Source organism: Hipposideros armiger, unplaced genomic scaffold, assembly GCF_001890085.2.
Source record: "Hipposideros armiger isolate ML-2016 unplaced genomic scaffold, ASM189008v1 scaffold_160, whole genome shotgun sequence".
Classification (NCBI taxonomy): Eukaryota; Metazoa; Chordata; class Mammalia; order Chiroptera; family Hipposideridae; genus Hipposideros; species Hipposideros armiger.
Window position 1 is genome coordinate 2113062 of NW_017731510.1, and position 21565 is coordinate 2134626.

Sequence of the window (21565 nt, forward strand, 5' to 3'; positions counted from 1 at the left end):
GAAATGCTTACAACATTATTGATTGTATTATGTTTTTTCTTTCTTTAGATGGGACAGGAACAGACATTTGGAATCCTTAATGTCCTAGAATTTTCTAGGTATGTTTCTTTTTCATGCACTTTAAAAATTTTTTTAAAACCTTTAAAAAATATACACATATGTATTTAACATATATATGTATTTAACAACTATATATAACATTATATATAACAAATATATATATATAACAAAAAATATACATATATTTAACAACTTCATCAGAGCGCTTGCATGATGGTATAATTAAATATAGCACTTAAGTATTACATATAGTAAATATATTCTTCTTCCTGGCATTTTTGACTTTCATTAAAAAGAGCAAAGTAGGTACATTTTCTTTTTCCCAGATGAAATGTTATGCTTCCATAGCCTTCTTTTTCTTTAGATTTCCAGAAACTGGTGTTCTTGTATCAGGAGCCACAGACATGTCTGCATAGCTTGGAGTATGTGATGAGAGCACTGTGTCCATTGGCTTTTCCCAGGTCCATCTGAGCCCTCCCACACTGGGCCTGGGAAACTGACAAATGAGTATAGATAAGATCAATGCATCCATTACAGGCCTGCTCCCATAAGGCAGTTCTCCTGCGCATATTTGGATTCAGTCTTCCCCAGTGAAGTTTATTTAATTTAAGACCTGGGAATAATTGTTGGATTATTTGTTTCCCTAGACCACTCATAGTTTGTCATTAAAAAAAAAACTCAATGTTTTGTTTTTTTCCTCCTCCTTAACATTGAACTGTCCATTCTAGAGCAAGGTTCTGTTGCTATCTCGAAAACATCTTTTCCTATTATTAAAATTAATTGGGTTTTTCAAAAACCTTTGCTAAATGATTCACAAGTTGTTTGCTCTGTCTGCTTTATAAGCTATTTGAAAAGGATTATTATTTTTTTTACCCTCTTGTAGGGAATGCTTTCCAGCCTTAGTTTTTAGTTTTAGGACCACAGCCTTGAACTTTGGTGCGTCAGGAGCCCTTGGGGTTGAGAATTCAATGGAGGAAAGAGAAGGTTTATAACAATAGTAGTTCATGTAGGGAGCAGGGGATAGGGTCCCTGTGTGTGGAGCTGAGGGACATACTAAACATCCCTCCAGACATTTGGTGCCCCATCATTTGATGTCCTGGAAACTGTGTGCTGCTGTGTGTCTGCATTAACTGGGACCAGCAGTTATTGGAGGGTTAAGGGGGAGAAAAGGGAGTTAGATAAAAACAGGTGAATATGGATGGAGACATGAAGATGTTAAAAAAGAAAACTTAAGAGAGAATAAGAGAGAACAAAAAATCATCTGTGGTTATCACTGTGATTCTATTTCATTTTAGTTGACTCATCTTTTTCCAGATGCCAGTTAATCACTTCTTTGAAGCAGCTGGTGTCAAATCTACTTTACACAGAAACTGAAATGTGGGGTGAATAACTTTGCTGAGTGTCCCTGGCTACAAGGTAGCTGAGAGAGAATTCAAATCCAGGTCAGAGAGAGTGGTGTGGATTAGGATGCGGGAATTTACACACAGCCAGACAGATAAGGTCCCCTGGTCTCAGGGACGTAGAACAATACTTTTTTTTTTTTTATAAAGAACAGTACTTTTACAGAGTCTTATCAGTAGTGAGTTAGGTGCCCAGATTCTTCATTTCTGTCTCTCCTAATATAAATAGCTATAAGAGTTTCTATGACAAGGAAAGGAATAGATTTATGTCTATTATATGTGAATAAAAGGAGTGGGAGATAGACCACTGAGGTCCAATTTTGAGGAAAAAGGTAGGGAAAAATGGAGCTTGGTCATTTTTGGGACCGCAAGACTATCTTTTGATTTGTTTGGTATTTAATCATAGGACATGGATCCTGTAAAACAGACAATGACAACCTTTCTTTTCTTCTTTTTTTTTGCTCTTACAGTGACAGAAAAAGAATGTCTGTAATTGTTCGAACGCCTTCAGGACAACTCCGGCTCTATTGTAAAGGGGCTGTAAGTACTGGCTGGGTGTCGTGTGTAGCTTTGTTCATCTGCTGCTTTTCCTAACTGTCGCCCTTGTAACTCCCTGGTAGTTTGCCCAAGGTGGCAGGGCTCTTTCAAGTGGGCCATCAAGTTACCTTAGTAGTAAGAGCACACTGAAGATGATGGTGGTCCAAGCCAAAGTGACAAAGATGGCCAGTGGAAAGCTTGCTTTTAGTCAACAATTGCTTTCAGTAATGGTAACTTGCTGTGTCATGGAAAATCCTGGAGTATGAATTCTGATTCTAGTTTTACCATCCTTATGTGGTGACTTTGGGAAGATAAAGTAATTTGTATTGACCTATGATAATCTTTTAAGTACTCTGAGATATAGATACATAGATCTATCTATCTATCTATCTATCTATCTATCTATATCTCTTGGAGTACTTAAAGCAGGTATTCTTCTCAATTTTTATGATTTATATTTTTACTTATCACGGAGGGCTATGCAGTAGGTATGACGATTGTGTCCATTTGTGGCCACATTTTTACTGCCCTCTTTGATCAGTTTCCCAGGTCAGGCTTTTTGTCTTGTCTGCCTCCAGTAATCAAATCTAAATGTATAATCTTGAAGCAAAGATGTTATTGCTTATAAGCCTGACTTGCAAATTAAATTATGGTCTTACATGTTGAGGGAAAGAATTATTAAGCTCGTTTTATGAGACTGTGTCAAGAAAATGAAGCTATGCTAGGATCAGTGATTGATTGAAAATCTTACTAATCTTGAGCAATTGTGGGAAGAAGCATGGTCTTCACTGAGTACACTGTGATTAGAGCTTTTTAAAAATGAGTAATGCATGTGAATTCTAAAGACATTCTATCTGGACCTATTAAAGAAGTCTACAGTTATAGTGACAGCTGAAATCAAGGTCACTTAGATTATGTTATCACATGATGTGCTTTTTAAACTTTTTATCTGTTTATTTGCCATTGTGTTCTAAGTACCACAGCAAGTACAAAAGGGGTCCATGTGGGTGGCATAGAGGAAGGCTGTGGAAATATGGAAATGCTTCAATGGTGGATTTTATTACAGGATTTAATTCTCTTCAGCCCGTACCCCCCAAAAACCAAAGTAGATCTTGTTAAAAAAAATTTAGTGTCCTAAAACTGTACCCATTATAACATATTTGGAGGCTCGTCTGTGGCTTCCAGCCCCCCTGCTCCCGCCTGCCTGTCAATCACAGGGTGATGAACCCTGTCACACCTGCGTATTTCTCAGCTGAACTGGGTTCAGTGCCCCGTGGATTGTGCCCTCCCTGCTCAGGAGCTTTTGCAGCATCAGGACGCAAGACTGTACTTGAGCAACTGAGGATGTGTGTTTTACCCTTCCCACTTCTGCAAAAAGCTATCATAAACTTTGGCCTGAGTTTTGCAAATCTGGGTGAATATAGCACTGTTAGCTTTCCTGATTATTCTCTTGACACCTATGGTTCTCCCCAACATGTTTTTATTTTGACACGTCCGTACCTGATGTGTTTTCCAAAGCTCATGACTGAATCCAGCCAAGAGCTACATTTCGACTTGCCCACTCAACTATTCTCATGCACATAAAATAAACACCATTAAAACAAAGCTGTGTTTAGAATGCTGACCGGAAGGTTTACTTAAGAGTTTGCCAGTCACAGTGTTTCCCTATTTTATAGGATAATGTCATTTTTGAGAGACTTTCAAAAGATTCAAAGTATATGGAGGAAACATTATGCCATCTGGAATATTTTGCCACGGAAGGTAAGAGAAATTTGGAAATGTTATTTTTAACCATTGAAGTTGTAGTTTCAAGGGTCTGTGACTGGTGCTTGGGTGAGCAGTCATTTCCCGAATAGATGTGTCATGTTTGTGCTTATACTTTTCTCGTGCCAACCCCTGTCCCTGTTCTTCACATTCTGTGCCCATGGGCAGTGACATGATGGGGGCCAAGTCCGCAGTCAGTTCCTTACATAGGACTCTGTTAATAGAGGGAAAAGGCAGACCCGCTCGCCGTATTAGATTCAGCTTGTAGTTGTGGTTCCCTTTCTTGGAAAACTCGTGTTATGTTCCTGTCTCTCTCCCTCGTTATCCTTATGACACTGGCTCACCCAGTGTGAGTGGCACAGAGGAAGCTAATGACTTCAGGAAATAATTCATTGAACTCATAGAAGAACAGGAAAGGAGTCCCCTGGAAGGCTTTAAACAACACTGATGTCAGGCTTTCCTGCAAGTGGATGTGGTGAAAGTTGCAGCCTTGCTTAAGTGCTGACTGCTGCTTTCTCCTCGTGTGTTTCTGTGACTACATGCATGCACATACATGTCTGTGTGTGCACACAGACAGACAGACACACACACACACACACACACACAGAAACGGATGCTTGAAAGTCTTCATCTTTCACGTGGTAGCACGTTTGGTTTTTACTGCTGTTTCAAAACCTACTTCCTGCCCCCACCCCTGCTGATACCCATATGTATACATATGCTTCACGCACAGCTCCCGTATGTCTCTGCTGGGAGTTTACTCTCATGGCTTCTCATGTACTCCCACATTTATAGAAGAGGTTGTTCATATTAAAGTACAGTAGAATCCTTTTTAAGTTCTCTTTTTAAAAGTTGAATTAGAGGGACCTAAAAAGCAGCTGGTTTCTCTAAATTCTTTGAGCCTGCCGGTATAACACAGAGCCACATGATGTTACCTGGGGAACAGGGTACTCTGCCTCCCCCAGCACTTGTGGCATCACTGGGATGCACTGGCTGTTTTGCAGGCTTGAGGACTCTCTGTGTGGCTTACGCCGACCTCTCTGAGAGGGATTATGAGGAGTGGCTCAAAGTCTATCAGGAAGCCAGCACCATATTGAAAGACAGAGCTCAACGGCTGGAGGAGTGTTACGAGATCATCGAGAAGGTGACTGCATGTGATGAAGTCCCTACTGTCCAGGAGGGGCTTAACCTCCCATCCAATGGTCTTTGAACAGGAATACTTTTGCTATAGAGTGATGTTCTCTTTTCTTATAAGTATCCTAACAATTAGCTTTTAATCATGTCTTGCTTTGCTATAAGAAACCCTCAAATTTCATGGGCTATCTGAGGTCTAGCCACCCCTAGCTAAGCATTAATGATGTCTTACAAGTTTCAGGTCAAAAGCAGCATCAGTGACTTTCCAGGTTTGCCGAAGATTAGACTTAACAAGATTAGCTCATCCAGTTGTTACATGAGCAGTCAGAATTCATAGGCTGGTTGGACATCATACATATTAAGAATTTTCACAGTTGGTTAGTCTAATAATTTTTAAGCTTTGCCATTGGTACTCCATATTGCCAACTTTGATTTTTGTTTTTGTTTTTTTCAGTTTATCCCAAGACATTAGGTTGCTTTCTATATATTGGATTCCCTCTGTTAAAGAACAAAATTCAACCAAGTAAATTGAAAATCTCATTGGCTTTACTAAGTGATTCATGAGTGGGGCAGCCTCCCATCTAGGGACTAGAGCTCTGAGGCGTTGTACAAAATGGAGGATTTTATAGGCAGAAGGGTGTGACAGGAGTTATTAACAAAAGAAAAGAAAGGATTATTTTTGGGCCAGGTCATCTTTTGTGAGGAAGGAATGGTAGGGAACTTATCAGGCAGATTACCTCACTAGTATTGATCTGGAAATTCCAGACTGATTGGTTTAACATTCTACAACTGTGAGAGGCTAAAACTACAATTAAGTTGGGTATTAAGTTTTGGTTTGGTGATGTGGCTTAGCAAAAGTGACTCGATTTTGGCCTGTTGTGTCTTATTTTAACACCTCAAATCTGGGACCTGGATTTCAACTTTTTCTGATTCATATCAGTAACCATTGGTCCACCCAGTTTTCCGTTTCTTATAACTGTGAAGTCATCACTTGATTGCTTTTTACATTCGTGTGTGTGTGTGTGTGTGTGTGTGTGTGTGTGTGTGTGTGTTTCCCCTTGGCTTTCTGCTTTCTGCTTTTTTTTTTTTTTAACTATTGGGGAACAGTGTGTTTTTCCCAGGACCCATCAGCTCCAAGTCAAGTTGTTGTCCTTCAATCTTAGTTGTGGCAGGCACAGCTCAACTCCAAGTCCAGTCACCATTTTCAATCTAATAGTTGTGGGGGGTTGGGGGGAGAACAGCCCACCATCCCATGTGGGAGTTGAACTAGCAACCGTGTTGTTAAGAGCACACACTCTAACCAACTAAGCCATCTGGCCGCCCACCGGCAACTCAGTGGCAGCCATTGTCTTCAATCTAGATGCAGAGGGTGCAGCTCACTGGCCCATGTGGGAATCGAACTGGCAACCCTGTTGCTTAGAGCTCGCACTCTAACCAACTGAGCCCCCCCACCCCCACCCCCCTTTTTTTAATACTCAGTTTTTGAGTTTTATATTCAAGTTTATATTCACTTGTTTGCTGTTTTAATGGAATTTGGGTAGGAGTAGAACTGAATTCAAGTGTACATTTGCCCTACTTTACTAGATATATCCAAATTACTTTTGGAATTAGGAAAAAAAAAGTGATTACACAGATAATATGCATGTGCCGTCCGAAGCATGTGTGTGATGGATGCTCGGGAGGGTGCTGGCTTTTCTCATCCGTTCAGTCGGTTTCCGATGAGGTCAGTTTCTCATCACCAAATTCGTTTTTCTTGTGTGTTAACCCTAACATAATGCTTTACTCATCTGTGGAGTGGAAAGGGAGGGCTTGTGTACTGTTAATTTTCCTCAGGATAACTTGCCCACGTGCTCTATTGCCAGGTGATTTCTATTCCAACATGCCCATGTACCCAGAAATAAATGAGGAGGAGTACTGGGTTGCCTATGTGTATGGAGAGGTTCTAACATTGCGAATAGTTTTAAAGTGCCACACATCTAGATATCATTAATTATCTGCAAACAAAGGTTTCATGTAGAGGAAGTAAGATAATTGTCTCAGAACATTTTGACTGCCTTGCTTTTGTCAGAGCTTTGTCATAAAGGCTGCTCTTAAGCATGTACCGATCGTTAACTGAAGATATTTTTCAATCTAGAATTTACTGTTACTTGGAGCCACAGCCATAGAAGACCGCCTTCAAGCCGGTGTTCCAGAAACCATAGCAACGCTGTTGAAGGCAGAAATTAAAATATGGGTGTTGACCGGAGATAAACAAGAAACTGCAATTAATATAGGTAATTCATTTTAAAATAATTCCCTGATGCTAGTTTTTGTATTTTTTTTAAAGTATCCTGTAGAAGTGCCTAAGGGTCACTCACATGCATTGAAGATTGTATTTTATAGAACTCTTCATTCCAAAGCCAAGAAAATTGTACTGAAATCAAATGAGGATGCTCTTATGAGCATTATCTGCTCACTATAAACATTAAATTGCTACATCTTCCTGAAAAGTATTAAATGCCCTTATGTATGGGATATAGAATTCAAGAGTTGACAACTTTGATTTTCTTAATACTTTCTTCATAAAATTTTAGTCTAAGAGACTAAGAGCATGTTTTCACTAAATTTAAATATATATTAATTACTTTATATAACTATAACCGTTTTCATGATTTTACCAATCGATATGTTTTTCCAAGAGTCTTATATTTTCCCTTCCCCATTTGGGTTGGCAGCCTCTCTGCTTGCTAAGCATCAAAGAAATGAAAATCGAAGGAAGGGACTTTAAGTCCGAAAAACTTCATTTTTGTTAAAGATGTACATTATAACTTTGAAAAGTAGTCGAAACTAGTAATTAAAAAATATACATCATTTTGATTGTTTGAATTATTTTCAGATTATCTGGTACTTCTGTCACCATTGTGATGTAACAAGGCCTGATGCATATGTGATAAAATGAATACATGAGAACTACATGACTTAACAATGTATTTATGGAAATAGACTCTTGGTCATAGCTCACTTCAGAAAGAAGCATACTAAGACGTCTGAATTTAAGTGACTGTTGTCCTATTCAGAGTGGACTCCCTAGAATATTATCAACTGAATACAGTGGCGTCCCTTCCCTGAAACCTTCTGTCTTTTACGTAACCTCAATTATAGTCAATACCTACCATCTGGGGTGAATGTCTTTTTATTTTTTTAAATAAAATCCATTTAAGCATTTATCAAGGCTATAACTAATCAAGTGCAATTTGGGCTCCCAACCAACAGAATCTAAAGTCACAAGAGAGTGACACGTGATTGATGAAGCATCAGTTATAGACTTTGTCCATTGATTGAGGTTAGTTGTCTCTCAAATACATGTTTTTGGAGATCAGTGTGGTGAAGTTTCTGTGCAGACCCATCCCTGCTACTAAAAAATAAAAACCTGTAACTTACAGCCCTTTGGTGATGTTGGCAACATTTTTATAAATGAAGGATAATACATTTGCTTTTGGTATCATGTCTCTCTCTCTCATTCTATGTATTGACATCGGCCCTTCAAGTATCATTTCTCATATAAATTTGGCCCGAAACACCTGCTATTGGCCTATGGCTCCTCTTGTTCATACAGGGTTTCTAACATTGGCTGCTGCCTTGAAATACTTCAACTTTAGCAGTATATTTTCTGCTGTCCTAGAGCAATATGAAAGCAAGTTAAAATTGATCTATAGTGATAAGCTTTCCTAATTTTGTAGCTCTTGAGTGTTCCTGCTGGACTAATGACCTTTCAGTGTCCCTAGCCCCAGACTTAACTTCCACGAGTGCTTTCTCGTGTTTGCCGTGAAAAGCGAGCATGTGTGCATTGATGGTGTGCTTGTTGGAAAGGGTGTTGCCATCTGTCACTGCCTTAGCCAGATCACCCTGACCCTGGGAGCACGCCTGTCCCTTTTCCTGCTTGTTCCTTGTGTCACAGCTGAGCTTATCAGTGTCTAACCAAGTTTGGAAGAAACACAAGTAAATGCAAAGGGCTGAAAATCAACCTAGAAAACACAAATGAGGTCTTATTCCTAAAGGAAAGTTTTGTTTGCACACAGTGAGGTGTCTCCGAGCCTTATGAGATAATTGATACCTATCCAGTTTTTACAAATAATAGTTATATTATTTTGTGCATTTTTTTCAAAGAAGGCATAGCAACATTTGTAGTTTTGGTTCTACAAGCGCTCACATCCATTAGATAGGTTAAAATTGAGCTTTTTCAGCGAATGCCCCTCAAGTCCACTAGGAGATGCTTCCTACTTATAAGCCAAAGTCTTATATTTATCCTGGAGCTTGCGTCTGCTTACATTTGTGCTAGCATGTCAGTAGAATTCAAACATCTCTGTAGTGTTACTAAGTATGTTTTCAACAGCTAGGGAACTGACATTCTGAAAAAGCTACGTCTGAATTACTTTTCCATTTGGCATTCAGACCCCAAGTTTGTAACCTTGGATAATATTGAGGGATTAAATGTCATCTTCTGACTTAGGATATCTGTTGAGCCTATGGGTGATACAGAAGGTGTTGCCATCCAGACATTTCATTGGGCTTGTTCGTGTCAAACGCCAGGCGACAGCTAGAAGCCGCACGAGGTCATGTTCCAGATGCAGTCTGGATTGTGAGCCCGTGTTCTCGGTATATAATCCTCATAACCTCAGTAATAAGGACTGTTATTGATCTGTCTCCCATCATACTTACTGATAGTCAGTACCTTTCAGTGCATTCTAGGTGTGTTTTAGGGTACCCGGAAGGTATTCGGGAAAACATCCAGTGCCTAGGAGTTCTAAAGAGAACAAGTTAATAGAGTTTCTGCTGAGCGCCAGGCTCTGTGCTGGGAGTGTGTTCTGGACACTGTCTTTAGTCTTTACATGCAAACAGTATTAGCTCAAGGGGGAAATGCAGGGATTCCTAAGGTTGTGCTCTACTTAATAGCCAACCTAGTCCTAGGTCTCAGGGCTCTTGACTTCTGGAGCAGGGCTCATTTTAAACAGATCCACGTAGCTTTTGCAAAATCCATCCCCTGAAATCTGAGTTAGCAGACCAAGGGGGAGAGGTGTACTATATTTCATCCATTCTGAGGTGCACATTGTTTTTATTTTTTAATGTCTCTGAAATGGGGATGTCTTATGATTGTCGACTCTTCCAATTTTAATTGGCAATACGTCCTCAGTGGTACAGGTTGTAAGAGTTCACCTTTCGAGGTGACAGACATATGGTGTATTTGGGTTGTTGGCTCTCTTTAGCATTTGATCTATTGCTCAATCCTAGTTTGAGAATTTATTTTTTAAGTGTAACTTTTAGTTCATGCCTTGAAAATAAATATACTTCGTCAAATTAAGGTCCGGGATATTTGTGTCTCTTATGAGTCAGTGAGTATTATGTGGACAGACAGTCATCTTGCCTGTGGGTTTTAGGTAGTGTAGAGCTGGCGTGATGCCAGGCTCCTGCTGTGCTGTGCTTGCACTTATGCTAACTAGCTGCATTTCACAGAGTTGGCAATTTTCTTTTTTAGCTTAAAAATTTGGCATCAGCCAGTCTAAAGTGAAATCTCAGATGCAGGCCTTTGTGAATCGTGGAGTCGCCATTTCCTCATTATCACTGGATAAAACCTCTATTAAATAGTCAGACAATAGATGTGAAGTTTTCAGAATCTATAATTTGTTTCTAATGGATATAGGATCATTGAGAACAAAATCCTAGAGTGTATTCTATTGTAAAGTCATTAAGATGGAAATAGCTTTCATTGTGACCCATGTCTCAGTTGGAATTCGGTCTCCTTTCCCCCTGCATTTTGCTTCCCATCCTGTGATACTTTTAAAGCACTTCAATAGTCTTAGAAGTTTAATTTTTTTAAAGTGAGTAAATATGGTGTTTGCCCATTCTGTTATTGTCTGTAGACTTCCTTAACCATCAAAAGGAAGACAAGTCCCCATTCCCAGGTGAAGCTGGGGCATTTGTTGTAGCATTCAAATCTTAGTGTTGTTTTTCCCAGAAAAATCAGATGTGTTATTTCTTTGATTACCTGAAGCTAGCATTGTTGCCTGATGCTCTGTTATGGGCTGAGGGAACTTATATTCCCTAATAGGGGGATGAGTTAATTATGAGACAAATTAGAGAGTGAAGTAGATGAGAAGATGCTAATTGTGCAATACAGATATTAAGCATGACTGGCGTTAATAATACTCAGTAAATGTTAGCTCTAATGTGCCAAATACTGTGCTAAGTCTTCTACGTAATTTTTGTTTTTAATTCCCTTTGAGATAGGCATTATCCCCTTTTCAAAGATAGAACCGAGGCACAGAGATATCAAGCAGTTTAGCATAGATCACATCGGTGTGAGAGTGCTGAAAATCTGAGCAAGTGACCGCCATACTGGATATTCACTTCCTAGAAGGAAAAATATCTGACCCAAAAGAGACTGGGGAAGATTTCACAGATGAGATAGGCTTTAAAACTTGAGCCTTCAAGAATTTGTTTGTTTAGGAAAAAGAGAGAGAGAGAAGAGACTGAGCACAGAATAAGTCAGAATAGCCCAGTTTGGGGCGAAAATTATGAGATAAGGCTGCGTGTGTTCTTACATGGGATGGAGCATTCCCGAGAAGGGTCCAAGTATCTGGAGGGAAAGGTGCCCAGATGTGGTTCTGTGGGTGAGTCCTCAGCTTCCGGGTTCTCCAGATGATGAAGGAGACTGTGCTGAGCCTCTTTAACTCCCTTTGGAGTAGAGTAAGGGTACCATCTTTCATCATCTATTCCTGATGTCTGGCAGCATGCGTCATACACTCACACTCAATTACTGATTGGCCAGTTTCTCTGTGAAACTACTGAGAACTAGCAACACACTTCCTGAGGGTTTGGAAGCATGTGGAATCCCAACAATGGGTAGCTTGATTAATCTGATCCTGGGATATATGGTTAGGAAGGTTAAATTGTTCCTAACTCTTCCAAAAAAAGTTGCCAAAGAAAAGTGGATACCTTTGACAAAAAAAATATGAGCTTACCTCAGAAAAAGAGACCCTGACTCCAAGATCTGAGAGATTTGGTTTGGTAATATTTTCTAGTGTGAATTGTTATTGTATTGTCTTAAAATCAAATCCCGCTCTAAGTACCATAGACTCCATACTATTTTGATTTCTTTGGATGTTGATTATACTCAGGTAGTTGAAAGACTGAACACCTTTGTAATGTGTCATTAATTTCGGCTGTAGTAAAAAGTGAAATCCCAGAGGCTCTTGGCTCAGTCATTTTATGGCCGTCTTGTTAGACTGCGAGATTAAAGAACTAGATGTCACTTTACAAGTGTGGGTTGACATTTCATACCTGGCTCTTCTCCAAGAGTTGATCTCATTTTATCCAAAAACATTAGAAATCAAGCACACTAAACTTGAATTGACATAATTTGATTTGCCACATTAGATAAGTCACAATTAACTGTGTTAAACTTCCATGGTCTGTCTAGTGCAAGTGTCTGTGTGGTAATTCTCTAAGCAAATTCTTGCTTTATTTTCCAAATTAAAAGAAAAAGGAAAAAAAAAGCCCAACCTGTTTCTTCTCAGAAATCTTTAGTTTTGTATGTTTAAATTCATGTTAAGTGTCAGTGGTTTTATTTATTGCCCGCTCCCTGCAATGGCTAGAAAAATACTTAAGAGTTTTTCCATATCTTTTTGCAGCTTCAGTTGTCAAGTGGCATTTTGCCTAAATTGAAAAATATAAAATGAAGCAGCAAGCTAGGGCTTAAAAATTACAACTTGCTTCTGCAGCTGTTGTTTAAATCAAAAAAGACCAGCAAATCCTTTTGCATCAGTTATACTAAATTTGTAACAGTCTATATGGCATGAAGTTTCTGGAAGTCCCTGGGGGATAAAGAAAGAATAAGCCTAACATAGGGGGAAGTGATTAAAGTTGCAATATCCCCTTTTGTGAATGAAAATAAAATATAGGCCTCCCTTCTGGATCTAATCTAAGAATTTATAGGAAGGAGGAATACATTTATAAAATTTTAATGGGAGACAAAGAGTTCAATTATTTTAGTCCTACCATGCAGAAATTTTAATGGCATTCTGGGAAATTCTCATTTTTACTCATCACTATTGTTAAAGTACAGGCTTGAGCAAGTTTGAAAATGCACAGAGAGCTGTTTCATGTTTCCTCCCTTCTCTTTTGGTTTTGTTTTAGAGGTTTCACAGATATTTGCCCATATGGGGTTGTGATTTTAAATTATTCAATTTGTTTTCATTTAAAAAATAATATGTGGTGGTTTTAACAAGCAAAATAACCTCATTCCCTAGAGATAACTGTTGTTAATAGCCTGGGCAATATCTTTATGGTATTGCTTTAAAAAAATAACATTTGGATTCAAAGCCATAATTTTGTGCTTGAAAATTTGTGTTCTGAGGTGATTTGCAAAATATTCTTCTCAAATGAAAATCAGAGAAGGACATACTTTGTACATTACAAAATAAACAAAAAAAATACTTGTTGCTCCTCCCCCAACCTTGAATTCTATTGTGTGCCTTGTAATAGAGTTTCCTCAAGATGAAAAGGACCTGTTGAGGAGAGCTGAGCACATGAATGCAACAGCTCTGTGGCTTGTCCATTAGTTCAATGCCTGCCTCTTCTCTAGTTAAATGTAGCATCTGTGGGGTGGATATTTCAGGCCCCTCCTTGCTGTAGGAGCAGCACTGGGTAAGGCCTTTCCTTTATTTGAGGCTGTCACATATGTACTTGCTCTAAGGTTGAAATTTTGTGTGCTGATGACTTGTTTCATGTTTCTGTAATCAGTGACCCATGATCTTAAGGTGCTGAGAAACAGCTGGTTGTGAGGGCTAATTTTCTCGGTGGGAGGAATTTTTTCTTGTCTTTTCTCAAGGAGATAGATTGAAACGAAGGCTGGTAAATGGCACATGCTGATGCCAGCTCTCTCAAAGAGGGTAATTTTAAAGAAAGATTAGCGGTCCGATAGACACCCTGGTCTTGGGGTTTTCTTGAGCCACCTCTCCCGCAGAGCAGGCGGATTTGAAGGGGAGGAACCCGGAGAGGCTCCCATCTTGGTCAAGTGTCTCCAGCTGCCTTAGAGTGGATTGCAAAGCCTGAATAGGAAAGGGCTTCATAGAAAATATGGCCACTTTCTGGGAGGAAAGGGAGGAAAGACTATCTTGCATCACCGATAGAGATAATTTTATTTAAAAAGGTGATGGAAATTGTTGATAAGAATTAGTATTCTTAGAACACTAAGAACAGAAGACTTTTGTTCCAAAACAAACTTTTTTTGAAACTCAGGTTGAATTCTTGAAATAGAGATTGGTAGTAAAAGTGGCTCCCTAGATGTAGAAAAGAATTCCTTTGAAATCTTTTTCCATTGAAAACATTGTTGAGAATCACCTACTTTTTAAAAAAGCAAATGAGGGATCTTGGTATGATGACAGGCCCAGTTATGTTGATTTAGGAGCTCCGTTACATTTAATTTGTCTTCCTAAAGTGTTTGCTGTTAGTTTAGGTAACCCGAGGCTTATCCCAAAGTTATACAAGGATAACAAGGATAAAGAAAAATCCACAGAAAATTGACAAGTATTTATTTCAGCCATTAGTTATGAAGACCTTCCCAACCAGTTCTATTCAAGCTGTCCACAAGAATCAAAATTAATTTAAACTTAGTTTTCCTACTGCTCACTATTGCCCAGTTCTTCTGTGTGAACCAGTAGCTTGAACGTGGTAATAAGGAAGATACAAGAAGGGAGGCTGAATTCAAACAACCATTGAAAAATGGTAAGTTCATGGAAGGAATGATAAGTTCATGTGTGTTGTCCCTTTTCTTAGGATATTCCTGTCGGTTGGTGTCACAGAACATGGCCCTCATCCTATTGAAGGAGGATTCCTTGGATGTAAGTAGTTTTTTTAAAGTTGCATTTGATATAATCATGTTAAACGCTTTCTTTTTTTCTACAATGACTGACAATCAGGTTTATTTTGTTACTAAACAGCTGTAAGACTACTCTGTGGGTTTCTGTTTTTATTTATGAGCGAATGTCATAAAGTCATATGTTTAATTATCAAAATAGTAAGCTTGGAACGTTGATGCATGACAATATTTTATTTTACTCACCTAGAATTGTACAATTAAATTAGGATAGTTTTAATCTGGATTGACTTCCTACTGTGATTTACATTAGTGGTGATGGTTAACTCTAGTGTTGGTTACTAAGGAGACTTATAGGATTTTGTTTCTAGTACAAACTTGAAAATAAAAGTCATATTCAAGTGTCAGGAGTTGTTCAGATTTATATAGTAATAGGATACACATGCTCTTAATTCCCTGACATCCTAATGCCACGAGCTCATAGAGAATTGGATGGCATGGTTCTCTGAGCATGTTAAGCACATACTGATCTAAAGCCACTGACAATACCAGAGGTGGGAACTGATTTGAGGATAACCAGTAACCTGGGAAGTGGTTTGTTATGAAGATATGAGTTGAACAATGAGAGTCATTTGTCAGGACTTTTAACAAGGGTTTGTTACTGGCAGGCACCCACAGCCACACTCCCAGTCAGTATATTTAATGGCACTGCTAGGAGCAAGTGACAGGGTTAGTTACCATTTTAAGTGGAGGAGATCTAGTGCAGAGATTTCTATACTTGCAAATTGGTGAAGCCTTGGATCGTACTGTGAAGGCCAAGGCACTGGACCTCTTCAGAACTCCAAAGGCAGGCATCAGGGGGAGAGTCTGTGTAACCCCCCCCCCCAAAGGCACCATTGGCAAGATGCACCCCCACCTCTGGCTTAAGAGCTTCAGGATTTATCTCAATGTGCCTCTTACCCTTTTGTGTCACAGCCAGCAGGAAGCCCAGAACTTTCAGGTCATCTCCTAGACTCTAATTCTCAGTGCTCTGGGGTAGTGAGGAAACCTCTCTCTATCCAAGGGTTCCTTTCCCCAGCCCTCCCTTCTCACTTGCCTTTATTTTTCCTCTATAGAACTTTTCATCACTGGAAATAATATATATTATTATTGATATAGTTATATATGTAATAATTATAATATATATTATATTGTTATCATCATTACATATATTATGTATTATACAATATATTATAAGTAGTACATATAATATATAATAATTATATATTATATACAGATTATAAGAGAGTAACATAAGATTTATCTTCTTAATTATTTTTAAGTGTACATTTCAGTGGCATTAAATATGTTCATAGTACTGTACAACCATCACCACCACCCATCTCTGGAAATCTTTTCATCTTACAAAACTAAAACTCTGTACCCCTAAATTCCTACCCCTAAATCCTTGGTAACCACCATTTTGCTCCCTGTCTCTATGAATTTGACTACTGTATGGACCTCATATAAGTGGAATCATACAGTATTTGTCCTTTTGTGACTGCCTTTTTTCACTTTGCGTAATTTCCTCAAGGTTCACCCATATTGTAGCATGTGTCAGAATTGCTTTCCTTTTTAAGGCTGAATATCCCATTGTATGTATACACCACATTTTGTTTAGATGGACACTTGGGTTGCTTCCACCTTTTGGCAATTGCGAATAATGTTTCTATGAAGATGGGTGTACAAATATCTCTTTGAAACCCTTCAATTCTTTGGGCTATACTATATCCAGAAGTGGAATTGCTGGATCATATGGCAATTTTATATTTCACTCTTTGAGGAACTGCCATACTATTTTCTACAGCTGCTGTCCATTTTACATTCCCACTGACAGTACATAAATGTTTCAATTTCTCCACATCCTCACCAACACTATTCTTTTCTTTTTCTTAATTTCTAATTTTTTTATGGTAGCTATACTGATAGGTGTGAGGTGGTATCTCATTGTGCTTTTGATTTGCATTGCTCTGATGACTAGTAATGTTGAGCATATTTTCATGTGCTTATTGGCCATTTGTATATCACCTTTGAGAAATATCTGTTCAATTATTTGCTCATTTTTAATGAATATTTGTTGTTTTGTTTCTGTGAAATACTTTGTATTTTGTCTGTCACCCTTTAGTACCTTAGAATATAAGATCTATGGAGCAAAAGTCTGATTTTTTTTTTAACTGGGCATTTCTACCTCCAGGACAGTGTTTTGCACAAATTAGGTCCTCAGTAAATGTTTGAATGAGTGAATGAACAAACAATAATTTTCTAGTTACCAATTAGAACTTCTTTAAAAGGTCATGCTGATGAGGCAGTGGCTAGAGTGGCCAGTGGATCGAGTGTAAGCTGACACTTGGAGGGAATCAGAACTAAGGAAGCCAAAGCAGCAGCTGGTAGATGGGAGAGTGGAGTGCTGGTGCAGAGAAGTGCTCAGAACCCTTGGATGGATTCACATAGCCTGTGAGCACACCCAGGGTGTATGTTCCTACAGCTCCTTCATTCTGGATGACTTGCCAGTTCCAAGGCATCCACAGTGTTAAAATAAGCCTTTTTCTCTGGAGGGAACTCAGGAGTGAGCCGTGTTTTCCTTTTATACCAGGTGTTCTCCGGAATCCAATGGATGGGCTTTAACTCTGCATTGCAGTGTAAAACTTGTGGCATGGAATGAGACATTCGGTTTCCCTAGACCAAGGGGTGATTTGTGAGGCCAAACAGGTTTTATGAGTGTGTGCCTGACTTCCCTTAGTTACCTGTCAAGAATGCTTCTTTCTTAACTAGTTTTGAACATCTTTTAATATAATGACTTTAATGTACTCAGCATCAGCTGGACAGAGGTGCAGTTTCTATGAACTTTTTTTTTGGTTCCAGACTGAAAGGGGCACTCCACCTTTCTAACTACACTCCTTCTCCTTCTCTCCTTCCACTTCTCCCTTCCTCCCTTCTTCTCCCCTCCTTCTTCCCTCTCATTAGTTAGTTGAGTTTAAGAAAGTCCTATTTTCATTAAAATTTCACTTGGTAGGTATGGAGTAAAAGCAAAGTGCTAGGGCAATAAATTAGATACATAGTAGATCCTGATGGACCTCCCTCCCAAGTTGAGTTTTTAGTATTGCTGGGCTCTGATGATGAATCAAAGACAGAAACAAAAGAAATGGCCTAAGAATCAGAAGCATTGGCTTCCCTTACTTCATCTCTCATATAAACATGAAGGAATTAAGGGGCTTACCTTACGACCCACAGCTGGCATCACCTCCACTTGACCAATAAGTATGTCTAGGCTAGGACTCCAAATGCTTATAAATAATTAGGATTTAGCTCTCTGTTTTGAGCTTTTCAGCTGTTGCCAAAATAACATCTAAACTCTGTAATATAGACGAGATCAGTGGTCTTTGAAATACGCAGTGGGGTGTGTGTGTAATGATGTGCACCCCCGGGTGACACTAGATGATGGTATGTTAGAATGCCCAAAGAAAATGTGATTTTATTTATTGTTTTTAAGTTAAAAAAATGGTACTAAGAAATCAGCTTTACTGATAATAACATGGATTGCCACCAGCACACACAGTCCTTATTTCTGGTGTACTGACCAGAAATGGGTCTGGGAGGAATGGGTAGGAGGAGGGAGGCATGGAGCTCCGCAATAAGAAGGGTTGGCCCTTGTGCTCTCATTCTTTTGTTCGCTTTTAGCCCATTGGGAAATATTGCCATTTATATCCATTGGTTATACGGTTTATGGACTATATTTAGTTTTGATTAAACTGACTCTCACAAGGTGCTGGCTTAAAAGGATTCCTATTAAAAAAAAAGGAGTTGAAATAACAATAGTGTGAGCAGAAGCCACAACAATATGGAATTGCTTGACATGTGTGCTAGCTTAAACTTTCCTTCAGCTACTTGATGAGTTAAAACAATGATCATATCTGACGAGTTAAACAAATTTCAAAATTACCCGCAAGGCTATTATCATTAATCACGAATCTTGCCCTAGATGTATTTGGTATCTTAAAATACTGGTGGTGGTAATATGAAACTATCTTGGAATTTATAAGACTTTAAAAACTAAGAATCTTAAGTAGGAGAATAAAAATTAACAGTTTTATCAGCAGTTTATTGAAAAACATGTAACATTCAGCTACTCGCTTAAATTTCACAAAACATACTGCAAGCTATTGAATGATAAACATCTTTTCATATTTGTTAGTAAAAGACAAAAAGTGCCAAGCCATTTGGGGAGCATTTGTTTCTTCTGCTGCAATAATATAGAGAAAATAACATGGCAACAATTAAACTGTATGTGGATAAAAGACATTTAGAAAATCTTGTTAGAATTTTCTAAGAAACGGTTGAGCAAATTATGAAATATAGGAGATCTGTTACATTTTTGGATGAAAGCTATTTCTCACATGTATTAACTTATGGAATGCACACAAAAAACCTGTTTTTGATGAGCCATCAAAAGAAAGATGTATTATTAAGGGTATATTTGTTCTAAGCAAAATATTAATTCTTTAGCGCAAAACATTTTATGAAATAAGTGTGTGTGATCACCGATGGAATGGCTTCTTAGGAATAAGAACAGAATTGTGCGAAATTCAATAACAACATCTATGGCAGTGACTACATTTCCCAGCTTCCCTGTGGCTGGATATGGCCATGAGATTTAATTCTCACTGGTGAAATGTGAACGGAAGTGAGGTTGGAAATTTCTGCATTACCCATTGTAAAGGAAGTCCCTTGCTCTGGTTTCTCAGCTCTTCCCATATTGCTGGCTGGAAATGGCACAGCCAGAGCCACTTTGGAAGTTACAGATTCAGACTCCAGGGAGCTCTGTGTTGAGTGAGGAGAGCAGGGCTGCTTCAGTTCAGTCCTTCAGGTCCCTGAATGATTGATTATGAAGGAGCAGAATTGGCAGATGTCCTCTGTGTGTGTGTGTGTGTGTGTGTGTGTGTGTGTGTGTGTGTGTGTGTGTGAGAGAGAGAGAGAGAGAGAGAGAGAGAGAGAGAGAGAGAGGAAATTGTATAGTTTGAATTATTGCATGGGGATGATCTCTTTGTTTAGCCTCATACTCTGCTAATAAAACAGAACCTGGTACTAAATGTAGTGTCAATATAGGCCCTCCCAGAACGGTGGTGGGCTATCCTCAGAGAGAGAGGAGGAAAGTCCACTTCTGCTGGCGAAGGAGAGGAAATGGGGTTCGGGCATCAAGGGATTTGGATCTATTCAGATTGACACAGAAGACCTCATTCCAGTTAGTAAGGACCCACTGTTCTCCAGTCATTGCCCTAGCTTCCATGGAAAAGACCTAGTGAGCCTGTGACTGCAACAGTCATTGAATTCTGCAATGTGAGCATTTCCATTATCCCCCAAAGTTCCCTGGTGTCCTTTGGCGGTCAACCCTCCTCATCCCTAGACAAACAAAGGGCTGCTTTCTCTCACCATGGATTAATTGTGCTGTCTTTGAATTTTATATGAATGGAACCAAGCAATAGACTCTGTTTTTGTCTGGCTTCTTTCATTCAACATAGTTATCTTGATAGTCATCTGTGTTGCTGCATGTATCATTAATTCATTCCCTGTTGCTGAGTAGTATGAAATTGTCTGGATACACCATAATTTGTTTACTCATTCCTCTGGTGAGGGACATTTCAGTGATTTCCAGTTTGAGGATATTGTGAATAAAGTTTCTGTGAGCATTTTTTTGTACAAGTTTTTGGGTGGACACATGTTTTTTTCATTTCTCTTGGATAAATACATACTCATATGAGTGGAATAGTTGTTTGAAGCTAATTAACTTATGGTAGTATGTTACATTACAATAGAAAACTAGTACAAGTATCTTTTGAAGACCGTATTTTTTTTATTTTGTTGATGTCCAATTTCTTTTTTCTTTTGTTTTTTTCTTTTTGTATAATTAGAGCTTTGTTGCTGTAAGAAATATGTACCTACTACAAAATTGGGAAGATTTCATATTATGTGTTTTCTTCTAGGAGTTTTATAGTTTTAGCTTACAATTTTAAGTCCATGATCCATTTTTTGTGCATGGTATGAGGGAATGATTGAGGCCCAGTTTATTTCCCATTGGGCTATCTAGTTTTTCCTGCAGTATTTGTGACAAATACTATTATTTCCATATAGAATACCTTAGCACTTTTGTTAATTGATTAATCATAAATATGCCCCTATTTGTAGACCCTGTAGTTTATTCCATGCATGTATATATGCCCAATTCCCCATTGTCTTAATTATGGTAGCTTTATAGCAAGTGTTAAAATCCCCCAACTAATCTCTTATTTACTTAGGCCTTCTTTAATTTCTCAGCAATGTTTTGTAGTTGTCAGGCTACAGGATTTGCACTTGTCAAATATTGTGTGTGGTGTTTTTTTTCTAGTTGTAATGTAAGAACCATTTGGTTCTTCCATTTCTCTTTATTATATTCATGTTTTCCTTTAGATCCTTCAACATATTTATGATAGATTTTAAATTTCTTCTCTGGTTGTTCCATTTCTCTATCCTTTCTGGATTTGTTTTCATCTGTTAATTTTTTTCTTAGTTATAGGTCACATTTTCCTTTCATTTTTGTATCTGGTAATTTATTATTGCCTGCTGGCTGATTATTGTAAATGTTTTGTTGTTCACTGTCTGGATTCTGTTATTTTCCTTTAAAGAGTATTGAATTTTCACAGGCAGTTACTTGTTGGTTTATAGTAGCCTTTACTCTAGAACAGCGGTTCTCAACCTTCCTAATGCCGCGACTCCTTAATACAGTTCCTCATGTTGTGGTGACCCC

The 21565-nt window shown here is 38.5% G+C and overlaps 1 protein-coding gene across 7 annotated transcripts in view; it reads left to right on the forward strand.

Moving 5' to 3' along the window:
- The window catches only part of ATP8A2 (ATPase phospholipid transporting 8A2), a 624797-nt gene that overhangs the window by 201522 nt on the left and 401710 nt on the right, over positions 1–21565 (forward strand). For all 7 annotated transcript variants that reach the window (XM_019651455.1, XM_019651453.1, XM_019651451.1 and 4 more), the window contains 6 exons: positions 49–98; positions 1931–2000; positions 3674–3758; positions 4766–4905; positions 7030–7168; positions 14709–14773. In XM_019651455.1, the coding sequence (XP_019507000.1) occupies positions 49–98; positions 1931–2000; positions 3674–3758; positions 4766–4905; positions 7030–7168; positions 14709–14773 (549 nt within the window). The remainder of the gene's footprint in view (positions 1–48; positions 99–1930; positions 2001–3673; positions 3759–4765; positions 4906–7029; positions 7169–14708; positions 14774–21565) is intronic.